Below are 12,703 nucleotides of genomic sequence, written 5' to 3'. Positions count from 1 at the left end.
GAAGACATCAAGATTTGATAAGATACTATTGTGAATTTGCTTTATTTGAGTATATTGTATTTATAGGTAAAAAGGAATAAATAGTAGTAAATGGTAATAAAATATTCACCCATGAACAATAATTAACCATAAAATTAACAATCCATACAAGTATTAATAAAAATAGGATTAGTTTTTTTTAATTATGTTGATATTTTCAAAAAATATAATTAAAATTTTTCATTCTTCTCAAGTATTTAACTATTAATTTTACTGAAGATATGAATGAATGTAATTGTGTTTTTAAAGAGTTAACATAGTTAAAAAGATAAAATACTACGTAAAAAAAAAAACCCGTAACTGGTCGGCACAAATACCTTAGTCCAGTGAGAATAATTTCTTTCACATATATTTTATTTAACAACCATTAAATTTAAAAAAATTACCTATTATTTGCTTTGAAACATCATGATATAATTACAATCATAAATTCATAATAAAACAATAATGATGGCTTGACCAACACTTTATAATAATAATTATTTATATCTTAAAAATAAATATTTATAATATACAATTAATAAGGAGATTTTTTAGTATATATATATATATATATATATATATATATATATATATTTTACAGTTTTACTCTTTTAGCAAACTTTTTCTAATTTAAAAATTACGTTTTTATTATAAGAGAAAAGTTACTTATAATCTATATCATTAATAGAGGAATTCTCCTATTAGTATACACGATTTTTTCTTTTTCAACTACTTTTTATGAAGTTGGACTATTTTAATAATTACATTTCTGAATTCAAATAATTATTTGCAATAAAAAATTATTTATACAAAAAAATTATATATAATAAAATTATGATAAAAAAATTATCACAAAATGGTTTTATAGTTTATTATTTTTCTATCTCAACAATTAAAAACCATTTTATAATTTAATATAAATTTTATTATAATAAAAAAGTAACAATACACATATTTTCACTAACTATTAATAAATATGATTATATTTACAGTTGCTTTACAACGATTTGTAATATATATATATATATATATATATATATATATATATATATATATATATATATAATTATTTACTATTTTTTTGTAATAATACATCTTATTTATTATTTAATTTGTGTAAAACTATTTTTTAAAATTTAATTGACTACTTATAATAAAAAAATACTTATAATAAATTTATAACAATTATTCATTTTGTAATTACTTTTAGATAAATATGTTTTTTTATAAGTTAACGATATATTTTATTTTATTTTAATAACTATGCTAAAAATTAATTTTTTATTTTTAATATTCATTAAAAAAAAGGGACACACATATTTAATAATAATAAAAAAGTAAATATAACTCCTGATTTGATTCTATTTTTAATAGGAATTGATCAGCAAAATCACATTAATTGACTTTGAAAAAAAAAAGTACACAATCTGATCCATTTGAGTGTTTTTTTTTTTAACTTTTGAATTTCATCACGATTCATTTTATTTTATTTTTAATGTGTGTATTGTTATTTTATCTTTCATTTAATTGTCATTTTAAATTAATTAATTATTAAAAAAGTCACTTTAACGATAAAAAAAAAAGTTGTAGAAATGATATAACTCTCGTGATCATCAATTTTGATTCTAAACTAGGGAAGCCATGTGTATTTTTTTTATTCAGGGAGGGTGTATTTTTTTTTATAATTGTACTTTCTTCAATTTTAAAACAGATTTTTTAACAGGGAAGACAATAAAAAATTAATTTAAGAAAGAAAGAAAGCATAGGTGCGAAAAGCAAACGGTCAGAGATTTTGAAATTCAAATTTCAAAACAGGGATAGTGATTCAATTCTTCTCTGTTTCACTTCAGAGTTGGAAGAAACGGAAACAGCAGAGTGCAATGGATTACGAAGAACCTCCGTCACCGTCTCCCTCTCTCCGTTCTTCCTCTCTTCTGAAGGATATCTCCAACTTCACCACTCCCAGACGACCCCCTTTCTCTCTCACAGCCGCCCCATCTCCCGCCACTCAATTCTTCACCGCCTCCAAACACGCAGCCACCTCCTCCTCCTTCCACCGCCGTTCCAACAAACCATCCACCGCCGCCACAGCCAAGAAATTCAAGGCCTTCCAATTGGAGCAGTCTCAGTCCTCCCGTAAGGCCCAAATCAAGAAGGAGCGCTCCCTCAAGTCCCTCGCCAAGTCTCTCTCTGTATGGCTCAACTTTCTCCTCCAAAATCCTAATTCATGTGGCTGCCACTACTCCGCCGAGGATGCTTCCGCCGCCACTACCAATGGCAAGCGAGACGGCGCACCGGTAATCTCCGTAGTCGGCGTCGATTCCACCTGGCGCACTCCCAAGCGCCAGAGGAAGATGTGGTCCAGCAAGGAAAATGCTGCGACTGTAGCTGAGGTTCCTGATTCCTCGTTTTCGCGCCTCAGCGATTCTCTCAAGGATGTTTGCAGTTTCGAAGATTTGAATCAGCGGATGAGCTTGTATTTCAGCCTCGCAGCTTGTAAAGAGATCTTCCTACAAATGAATCGCGTCGCCAAGGTTTGTTTTTTTCTTCCATAAAATACTAGGCTTAGCAACTCTTATAAAATTTGTATCCATTTTGGTCTTTAGTTATTGAACTACGTGTCCATTACCTTTCTTAGACAATTGACCAAGGAAGACTGAATATGAAGGCGCATTGCCCTATAGTAACTGATGTCGGCTTGAAGGATAAGGCCACTAGAATTCTCATGTGTTATAATTCTACTTGGTTGCGAATTGGATTGTATGTAATTTTTGGCGGTGACTCCTTGGTGTTAAATGGTGATGTGGATTCTGATCATGATGCTGTGTTCTTGAGAACGGTCGTTGACAAGCTATTTTTTTCGCATGAGGGTTTAGCTAAAGCCTATGCTTATAATAAAATGGTTGAAGGCGTGTATAGGTCAGGTTACTATGAGAATTTGGGGAATGTGATATTGAAAAGAATTTTGTTGCTTGTGCTTGTTCTGGATAAAGCTAAATGCCAGAGTTACCTCCCACTGGAGTATGGTATTGATGGATTGGATGGCGGTTCTCCTTTGTTATTCAAACCCGAATCCTGGATTAAATCAAGCAGTCAGCTGATTCATGGTAGGTCCTCTTTCATGTTCTCAGCCTACTCTTATTTTCTTTTAGTATTTTTGCAACAGCAGCTTCTACATTACATTTTAGTTTGACTCTTTTTTTTGGGGTTGGAAATTAGAATTTCTATCGTCTGACGTAATGCATGGAGAAGGCAATCTTCTAACACATTTGGTGATTTTAGGTTACAAATTATCTCATCAACAGGTCAGTTATTCCTTCCATATGCCATTTTGATTTACCTGAATGAGGTTGTCCGTTAATGTGGGCGTGAGCTTGCACATGTACCTGGGAGTGTTGGGCACCTACAAATATCGTAGATGTTTCATTTTAATGTCAATATTTCACTCTAATGTTGATGTACTAGTAAATATGTGAAGAAGGGCATTGTGTTTGTATCAGGTCCAACCTATGTTTTATTTGAATGTTTTGTGATTTTGTAGGAACCTCTTGTCGAGTATGATTTCATGATCAGAGATTTATTTGTAGATCTCCAAGATGGATTAAAACTGTGTAGAGCTATTCAGCTCTTGCAGCATAATTCTTCGATCCTCATGGTTAGTTATATATATTTTTATGTATTGGAAATGATACTAGCTTCTTTGGCACTTGATAATTCAATTAGTTCAGGATGATTGTAATTCATCATTTTTGTGTGGACAGAAAATTGTAGTCCCCTCTGATACTCCTAAGAAAAAATTAGCAAACTGCAGTCTTGCCCTGCAATATATTAGGCAAGCTGGTGGGTCACTAGTTGATGAAGATGGCATGATGATTGTGGCAGATGATATTGCTAATGGAGACAAAGAACTTACAGTTTCCTTGCTCTGGAATATATTTGTTCATTTGCAGGTGGAGTTCTGTTTTGACTTATTTTTCAAGTTTCTGCATTAGGCTTGTGATTTAACTAATACTAAGACAACAATGAAGTTTTGATGCCATTGGACATGCAGCTACCTCTTTTGGTTGATAAAGCAAGTTTAGAAGGGGAAATTTCTAAAATTCAAGGAGGCAAGGTATGCTCCATGTTAGATGAGCTTTGTGGTTTGATTTAATTATAAAATAAATAATTGGCTCCTCTAACTCGAGCCAGAGTAAAGCAAGTAATCTTAACCATTGATGAACAAATCAATTTTTTATATTACAACACCTTCATATTTTGTTAAGCATGTGTACTCTTCTCATTTATGATTGAGATCACTCAATTTACCCAATAAAGTGAGATGTTCACTTTAGAGGAACTGGATTCATGAAATAGTATCTACACTTTTTTTCACTTTAAGCTCACAATTCCTATTATATTAGAGCTTTGTTTTTTCTTTCATCCTACAGGTTCCCGTAAACAATGCAAGTTCTAGCTCTATGGAATTGCTTTTGAATTGGATTCAGGTAAAAACTCCTAGAATACTTCCATAAATCATGGTAATTATTCTAGATTTTTTTTTTTTCATTTTGGTTTACCAATAGGTTAATCAGTACCGTTGAACATAATAGTTCTTCAAAATTCAACCCAATGCTTGTTTTGTTTCAGTCTCTCTTATTCCAAGTCAGATAAATGCATTTTTGTTTTGTTTTGTTTTGGTGCATACAGTCCATAACTAGTTGTTCTTTGATAGAGGTTGGTTTGCTACACTTTGTTTCAGGATTTGAATTTTTTTTTTTTTTTTGCTTGAGCTTCATATGATGCATTTGTAATTGTGTGATCTTGGTATTTAAGAAAAAAATTCCCTGTTATCTGCAGTAACCTAGTTTTTTTCTATTTTTGCAGGCAGTTTGTGACAACTATGATTGTGAAATTGACAATTTCCATTCCCTTATTGATGGCAAAGCTGTCTGGTGCTTACTTGATTATTACTTCCAGAAAGAACTTCAAAATTCTTGTTCGTTGAAGGTCTTTAACTTCTTTAGATTCCTTCCGACATCTGATAATAACATCTTGTTCATCACCTTTATTTTTCATTTTTAACAGGAAGTTAGTATGAAAAGTGGCAAGGCATCAATTATGTCGGTTGATGAATATTCAGATGCACTGTATAATTTTATACTATCCCAAAAGTTGACTACATTACTGGGGAACTTCCCAGAGGTGAATACCCTAATTTGTGTTAATATCTACTTGCATGCATGCTGACATTGTTGCCGAGACATGGCCACATCTCTTCTTGATAAGTGATCACTGCGTACTTTGATACCTGTTTATTAGTGATTCAGTTTCAAACTAGGTAAATTTTCAAATAAATCCATTCATGGAGAGCATTTTTTTGTATATCTATCTAACATTCATGTTGAAGGCCTATTATTAAACCTGGACAAAGCACAAGGTGCACATAAAATATTTGCTAACATTTAATTATAATTACTGGTGTGGGAAGTATCAAACTTTGGCTGATTAAGGAAAACAATGGTCATTTTCCCAGTTGTGCATGCATGCTTGAGAAGAAATATGCTTAATGTGTATATAGTCAATAGTGTACACAATGCATTGGTACATGCATGAGAGATACATGCCTGAATTCATATAAACTTTTCAATATGAGCTCTTAGAGGGCGTTTGGTACCTGAGAATTTTTTCATACCCAGAAATCTCTATTCCCCATAAATATTTTTGGCGATGTTATACAAGTTTTCTAAAAATTTACTAAAATCTTTAATTTATTGTCATATTGAATGATTTAATAAGGATAACATGGCATTTTTTTCAGTAAAATTTTTATTTCAATTCAGGAAAGTTAGATTCACTCTTCCCCCCACAAGAATGTTTTTGTGGAAACTTGACCAAAAATGTTCCCTTCTACCAAATACATTCTTATATTATTGCTAATAGCATGCATACAAGGAACACAAACTGGTTTTTGATATTTGTTAAGAATCAGAAATGGAGCCTGAACACTTCACAATTTGAACCAGAGTCTAAACTCTCAAGAGAAAAATGTTTTTGTCTCTGTACAGCGAAGCAAAAGTGCATAACCAACCTCAAGAGGTGCCCTTCCTCCCTGTGTTCCTATCCTTCACTGCTATCCAGAAGGCCAACTTAATGCTGTCCCAATTCTCTCCCTCTCTCGTTTTCTTTGTCTTACATACATTTTCCAAATTTTGGTTCAGTACTCTATCAATACTGAAGCCATTTCTATGGACACTTAAATTGTGTTAAATAAAAGCACAATTAATATGGATGTACTTTTGTGTAACCCAAACAAAAAGAGAAGAAATATACATTTAATTTATCTCACTTGATACTATTGGCTTCAGGTACTTCAAATTAGTGAGCTACTTCAATATAATGGTGCTTGCAGTGACCGAAGTGTGATAATTTTGTTGGTTTTCCTGGCAAGCCAATTATTTGTCAAGAAAAATTTGGTAAGCAGAATAAAGGTTATGATTGGATTCTGTTGCTGCTGTACTCTGAATTTTGTGTCAAGAAAAATTTATATCTCTCCTCTCATTTTCAGGATCACTTAAATTTCCACAAACTCTTGGGTTATGACTGCCAAAGTCCGAACCATAGACATTTAAGGATGCTAAGGTGCCTTTCAAATTCTGAATCAATTCAAAAGCCTGATGCTTCCGATGTGCTTGACAATGAAGGTTTGGTGACCAAGTGATGTGAACTTTAATTATTCATGCATGTCATCTGTTTGTGTTTATCGTTCAACTTCCTTGTATGTTAATTAATCTGATTTTGATATAAAATCTGATATTACTTGATAAATATCCACATAAAACTACTTATGCTGATCTCATTGTGATTATAGTTGTATCATTTGAAAGTATCACAAATAAAAGTGAGAACGATTCATATTGATTTAAAACATTAGTAGATAAGTTGGGCTTTATCTTTAAAACATATGATCTCCTTTTACGTAGGTTTTACCACGAATTATTGCTAGCCCGTTTGCAGTTTATTCATTCCTTGGCGTGGTATTTGGCCCTGAGTAGACAACATCATGCCATCTTTCATTTTATATATTATGTGACAATATTTTCAATGTGATTATATTAGTTTCCCAAAATAAAACATCCCAGATTAATCATAGTGATGGTATGGTTTTAATCATGAAACAATCAGTTTTCTTTCATCATTTCATGAATTTTTTTATCAAAATCTTATTTATTAACATAGATGCTTCAAGAAAATTCAAGGCCATCCAATCTTGGTGGCAAGACATGGCTGAAAGAAACGGTCTGAACAAACAAGCTGCCTCAAATTTGAAGGGATCAAAAATCACTGAATGCAGCACCAACATCAAAACAGGTAATTGTTAAGACGTGCATAATCCTATTTGCTACTATTGTCATAATTACATTTACCACAGCAGCAAAAAAAAAAAACGAAATTCAATACATTGTTATTTTCTTGATAATCATTCCTAAAATCACTCAAAAAGGGAAAATAAGAAGCAGTGCTTAGTTCAACTCCTATCAGTCCTGGTTTGTATTTATACAAAGGAATGAATGTATTTGCAGGTGAATTGAAATAGGCTTTTAAACTTTACTTTGTTCATGAAATCGCATAGTAAACGTGTGTGATATAATTCGTTTTTCACTCTATAATTGCAGCTTTTTAATAATCTGCTAATTGCATGCAAAACTTGTGTTGTTGATGATATATGTCATCTAGTTAACAATTGGTACTTCACATTTTTAGAAAATGCTACAAGAACAATACAACTGCATCTCAGAGGATTGGTTGCACGGCGCAAGTTTCTGAAGATGGTAAATGCTATTACCCTTTTGCAAACAGTTTTCAGAGCTTGGCTAAAAGTGAGGCAAAAGTCAGCCTGTGTGATATTATCTACTGTTCAAGTCTGTGACTCTTCATGTGGTATGTAGTTTATCAGTTTTTCTCAGACATTTTCTGGGGTTAATTTTTCATTACTTATTGGTCTGTCTTGTTTATTTAATCACACAGAAATACTGAAGCAATCAGAAACATATAAGAGATATGCCATGGTTTTCATTTATAGACGTTCCTTTTTGAGGTTAAAGAGCTCAGCACAGATTATCCAGAAAGCAGTTAGGAGTTGGCTCTATAGGAGGCATAAGCAAGAGTTTAGTACAAGTCCGGATCTTTTGATTTCAGATATGGTAGTGCCTGCTCTTAATGTTCAGAAATTGGTCCCTGATGGGATGGCACAATCTAGATATATTCATCAGCTAGATCACAGAGAGAAAGCTTTATTTGTTTCCCAACTGAAAGTCCCTTTCCATCTTCAAACAAATGCAGCCACTATCATTCAGCTTGCTTGGAAAAAGTTCATGTGCTGCAAGTCTGCTCAGAAGCAACACCTGTTTGCAACTAAAATTCAACGAAATTTCCGTAGGTGGTTATTGAGAAAAAGTTTTTTAGATAAGATTCAGGCTGTCGTAAAGATTCAATCTTATTTTCGAATGTGGAGATGTGTGAACGCTTTTCAGCTCTTCAAGATTGAATTTAAGGCAACTGTTATTCAATCATGTATGCGGGGCTGGTTAGCCCGAAAGAATGCTGGTGCACGTAGGAATCACCTATTTGCAACAAAAATTCAGCTAAATTTCCGCAGGTGGTTGTCGAGAAAAAGGTTTTTAAATCAGATTCAAGCTGTCATAAAAATTCAATCATATTTTCGGATGTGGAGATGTGTAAATGCTTTCCAGAAGTTCAAAATTGAGTTTAAAGCAGCTGTTATCATTCAGTCTTGTTTACGGGGCTGGTTTGCCCGACAAGATGCTTGTACGCGTAGGAAGGACATTGTTAAGATTCAAGTAAGGCAGCGGCTAGCTTGTTGTAATTATATTTATGTTCATTTATTTTACATGAATCTCCAGTTTGCATTCAAAAATTCATGAGTCGATGTGCTGTTACTTATTTTTGTAACAGTACTGTGTATACATTTACTTAATGTTATGTTTCGTCGGATGAAATTAATAATTCCTATAATAGTATGATTTTTTCAAATTTAGAAAAAAGTCTTTACATATTTTTTGTAATTTTTAGTTTTAGAATATTATCTAACCTGATAGGTTGCTTTAATGATTCCAGAGGCACTGCCGTGGTTGGCTTGTAAAGAGGAACTTCTTGTTCCAAAGAGACGCTGTAGTAAAGATCCAGTGTGTCGTTCGAAGTTTGAAGTGCCAAAAGGCTCTCAATTGCCAGAAAGATGCTGCTTTGGAGATCCAGCGCTTTATAAGGGGCCATGTAACTCGGAATCAGCTATTAGGTTATTAATTAATGTCTTATGAAGCTAACTTTATCTGTGGTTTCCTATCATCTCACCAATACTATTATCTCATGTTTTGGTGATGTAGGCAGTGCTTCCAAGCTAGGCACAGTTATTCCTATTAGTTGCAGCTCAAGACCATTTGGCTTTTGTAGTTTTCAATTGGAATTGTTCTTGTTTTCGGTTGTGAAATTGCAACGATGGTGGAAGGGTCTTCTGTTGCTGAAGTTAATGAATAAATCGGCCATCATCATTCAGTCATGTACCCGTGGGAGGATAGCCAGGCGAAATGCTACTCTTTATAGAAGCCATGTTGTCATCCAAGTATGATATTCCAGTTGTTATTATGATTTACTGACAGATAACCAAATACATGCTAAATCTTTATTTATTTTTTTAATAATTCTTAAACCATTAAGATGCTGCTGCTGCTACCTGCAACTATTGCTCACTTTTCATTTGTTTTCTGTTTACTTATTTGTTTTCTTGTTCTTATATTTTACTAAAGCCTCTTAATTGCCATTTGCCAGGAAGATGCCGCGTTGGTGATTCAACGCTACATTAGGGGACATTTAACTCGACATCGGGTATTAGGTAAATATTCATATTTTACGAGTGTTCATGCATAATCTCATTAGGTGGTGCTTTAGTTATGGATTTTACATTTACTGCAGATACTATTATGCTTGTTATCCTGATGCGCAGGTGGTGCTTCTAACCTAAGTGCAATCACTCCTGTTGGCTGCATCTCAGGTCCAGTTGGCTGTCGTAGTTTTCCACCTGATCAATTTTTGCTTTCAGTTGTGAAATTGCAACGATGGTGGAAGGGTCACTTGTTACAGATATTGATGACAAAATCTGCTATTGTTATTCAATCTTGTACTCGTGGGTGGATCGCCAGGCGAACGGCTAATGTTCAGAGACATCGTATTATTGTCATCCAAGTATAGTGTTTTGTACTACCTGTAATTCTTTAGTGTTTGTCTTGGTTTTCCCTTTTTCTTAATCTTCCTTCTTTTTCTCTAAACTTTTGTAGTCCCACTGGAAAGGTTACCGTGCACGTAAAGCTTCGAAAGAACAGTTATTGGATTTGCGCTTGAGAATGCAAAAGTCTGCCAGAAATGTAGATGACAGCAAGCGTCTCATAAACAGACTCTTGGCAGCGCTCTCGGAGCTACTCAATATGAAGAGTCTTAGTAACATCCTTCATACCTGTTCAATATTGGGTGAGATTTTTCTTACATTACTTAATCTAGATTTTGTTGCTATATTTCTTATTTCTATGACGGCGTCTCAAACATGCCGAATAATTTCCTCAAATTTGTGTTCTAATTCTAATAATAAGCCTGACACGAATGAGTAAACAGTGGTATTTTATAATTTATTAAGGGGTGGCCGGAGGTCTTAAAAGAGCCGTTAGTTGTATTTCTTGTGATTTAAATTCTACTAATTCCCTTCGTTCACTCTGTTGCCAAGTGTCCAAGTGATGCTGCAGTTTCACCTGCATTCATTCTTCACTTCAAATAGCAGTTCATTGTATAAGTCCTGACCCATTTGTTTTTCTGGGTTTTCACAGACATGGCTACAGGGCACTCTCAGAAATGTTGTGAAGAACTTGTGGCTGCCGGAGCTGTTGATACTTTGCTGCGGCTGATTCAAACAGTCAGCCGGAGTATACCTGATCAGGAGGTTCTAAAGCATGCTTTGTCAACTCTCCGAAATCTCGCCCGCTATCCTCATCTTCTACAAGTGTTGATCCAAAGTCGTAATTCTGTACAGATAATTGTCATGGAATTGTTGAGGTTTGTAGTTAGCCGTTGAAAGTTGATGTACAGTATTCTTATTCAATTCTTGTTATAACTTTATATAACTTGTTCCAGGAATAAAAACGAGGGCTATTTCGTTGCTTCTGAGCTTCTGAAGAAGATATTTTCAACTGGCATAGGCGTTGAGGCGATTTTGAAGTCCCATGCTCTGCTAAAACGATTGCACGCCCTTGTCGAGGACCTTAAACGGAAGGGAATTTACGAGAAAAGGTGAGACTTTACTTGTTTTGCTAGATTAGAGGAATTAGTTTTTTAAAATGCCATTTTTGTTGATTACAATTGTTTTGTTGCAATACAGAAATTCCAGGGCTCCTAACCTGGCTATCAAAGAAAACAGAGAGAGAAGATTGAAGGAGGCTGCTGAGATTGTGAAGCTGATAACAAGCGCGTGAAAAGCTTTTTTTAAACAGAGTTTCGATGATATGTTCGATGATATGCAGAAGAAGGCTAAGATTTGTTCTCTTCTATTTACATTCTGTCCTCATCTCGTGGATATTGGAATGAGCTTTGTTTAAAGGTGCATCATGATTTAGTTTGAAAGCAAACAATTGTTAGAACCTCGGTGAACTTTCTGAGTTCCAAATAAGATAATGTTAGGTGTGAGTTTTCTGAGTTCTCTGCAGAATTTGTTTTCAAAATACGTGCTTTTTAAAAATGTTAGTGAAAATGCAGATAATGGTGAAAGGACTATATAAGTAGCAAAATAGTCTGATAGAAAAATGGTGAATAAAGAAGTGTTTTTCTTTTTAATTAGAACTCATGTTAAGTTATGTTCACTCCATGAACATCTATAATTTGTCATTATTTAAAAATATCAGTAAAAACAAAAAAAAAAAACAAAGATACAAAGAAGGACCAAACTAAAACTAATGAAAAAATTAAAAATATACAGGTCAGCTAAAATAATAGAACTTTCAGATTATAAATTATTGATTTGAAAAAGAAAAATCCCATGAACTAGTTCATTGCCATGTGCTAAGTATACCTCATGTTACTGCGTTTACACTAACTTTTTCGAACTGGTAACATAATAGGTTTCGGTTATTTATAAATTCAAAATCTATAACATAAATTTCATCTTTTTACCATGTAAATACGAATTATCAGTGTTAACATCAGTTTTATCAAGAGTCGTAAGTTTGAAACATTAGTTTTTCTTTTTCAATTTTCTGATTCTGTTATTTTGAAAAATGTGGTTTGAGTTTACAAAACTAAAAATAATTTTGTTAAACTAAACAAAAAATAATATCATTAAAACTAACAAAAATACTTCCTTCATCCTTGATTTTGTATCAAACTTTGTTTTCAGTTGTGTTGTGTATAAAAAAAATAAAAAACAAATTAATAAAAATGAGAGAATAAAATATAACAATCAAATTATATTTTATTTTTTTTATTTCTGTTTGGTGAAATGTTGTGACGTCCCATTTAATTATTAAGTGAAATTAAAAGAAACGTCACACACAGATAGTATAATAGTGCAGTCCTGGGTCTTAACAAAACCCAAGAGAAGCACGAAATCCAGCCCAAGAAGATTATGCATATGCATAAGAACCAAGAC

The 12,703-nt window shown here is 33.3% G+C and overlaps 1 protein-coding gene across 1 annotated transcript; it reads left to right on the top strand.

Moving 5' to 3' along the window:
• Window positions 1-1,836: 1,836 nt before the first annotated feature.
• On the top strand, window positions 1,837-11,764 carry LOC114176196 (abnormal spindle-like microcephaly-associated protein homolog). Its single transcript, XM_028061151.1, has 22 exons — window positions 1,837-2,555; window positions 2,660-3,128; window positions 3,241-3,326; window positions 3,563-3,676; window positions 3,783-3,971; window positions 4,073-4,135; window positions 4,452-4,508; window positions 4,888-5,010; window positions 5,089-5,205; window positions 6,369-6,476; window positions 6,569-6,704; window positions 7,240-7,371; window positions 7,765-7,941; window positions 8,029-8,861; window positions 9,139-9,316; window positions 9,405-9,640; window positions 9,847-9,910; window positions 10,022-10,260; window positions 10,353-10,542; window positions 10,893-11,118; window positions 11,197-11,352; window positions 11,441-11,764. Exons 1-22 carry the CDS (start codon window positions 1,902-1,904, stop codon window positions 11,532-11,534), a joined length of 4,641 nt encoding a protein of 1,546 aa, XP_027916952.1. The 5' UTR covers window positions 1,837-1,901; the 3' UTR covers window positions 11,535-11,764.
• Window positions 11,765-12,703: the final 939 nt, after the last annotated feature.

This window comes from Vigna unguiculata, chromosome 3 (assembly GCF_004118075.2).
Source record: "Vigna unguiculata cultivar IT97K-499-35 chromosome 3, ASM411807v1, whole genome shotgun sequence".
Lineage (NCBI taxonomy): Eukaryota > Viridiplantae > Streptophyta > Magnoliopsida > Fabales > Fabaceae > Vigna > Vigna unguiculata.
Note: the sequence above shows the minus strand (reverse complement) of the source record. Positions and strands in the feature narration are given on the sequence as shown.

Bases quoted from the DNA above. Each gene is read 5' to 3' on its own strand.
- LOC114176196 (XM_028061151.1), top strand. From the start codon at position 1,902: ATGGATTACGAAGAACCTCCGTCACCGTCTCCCTCTCTCCGTTCTTCC. The intron at 4,509-4,887 runs GTAAAAACTCCT...CTATTTTTGCAG, and splicing joins TGCTTTTGAATTGGATTCAG to GCAGTTTGTGACAACTATGA. The intron at 10,543-10,892 runs GTGAGATTTTTC...GGGTTTTCACAG, and splicing joins TCATACCTGTTCAATATTGG to ACATGGCTACAGGGCACTCT.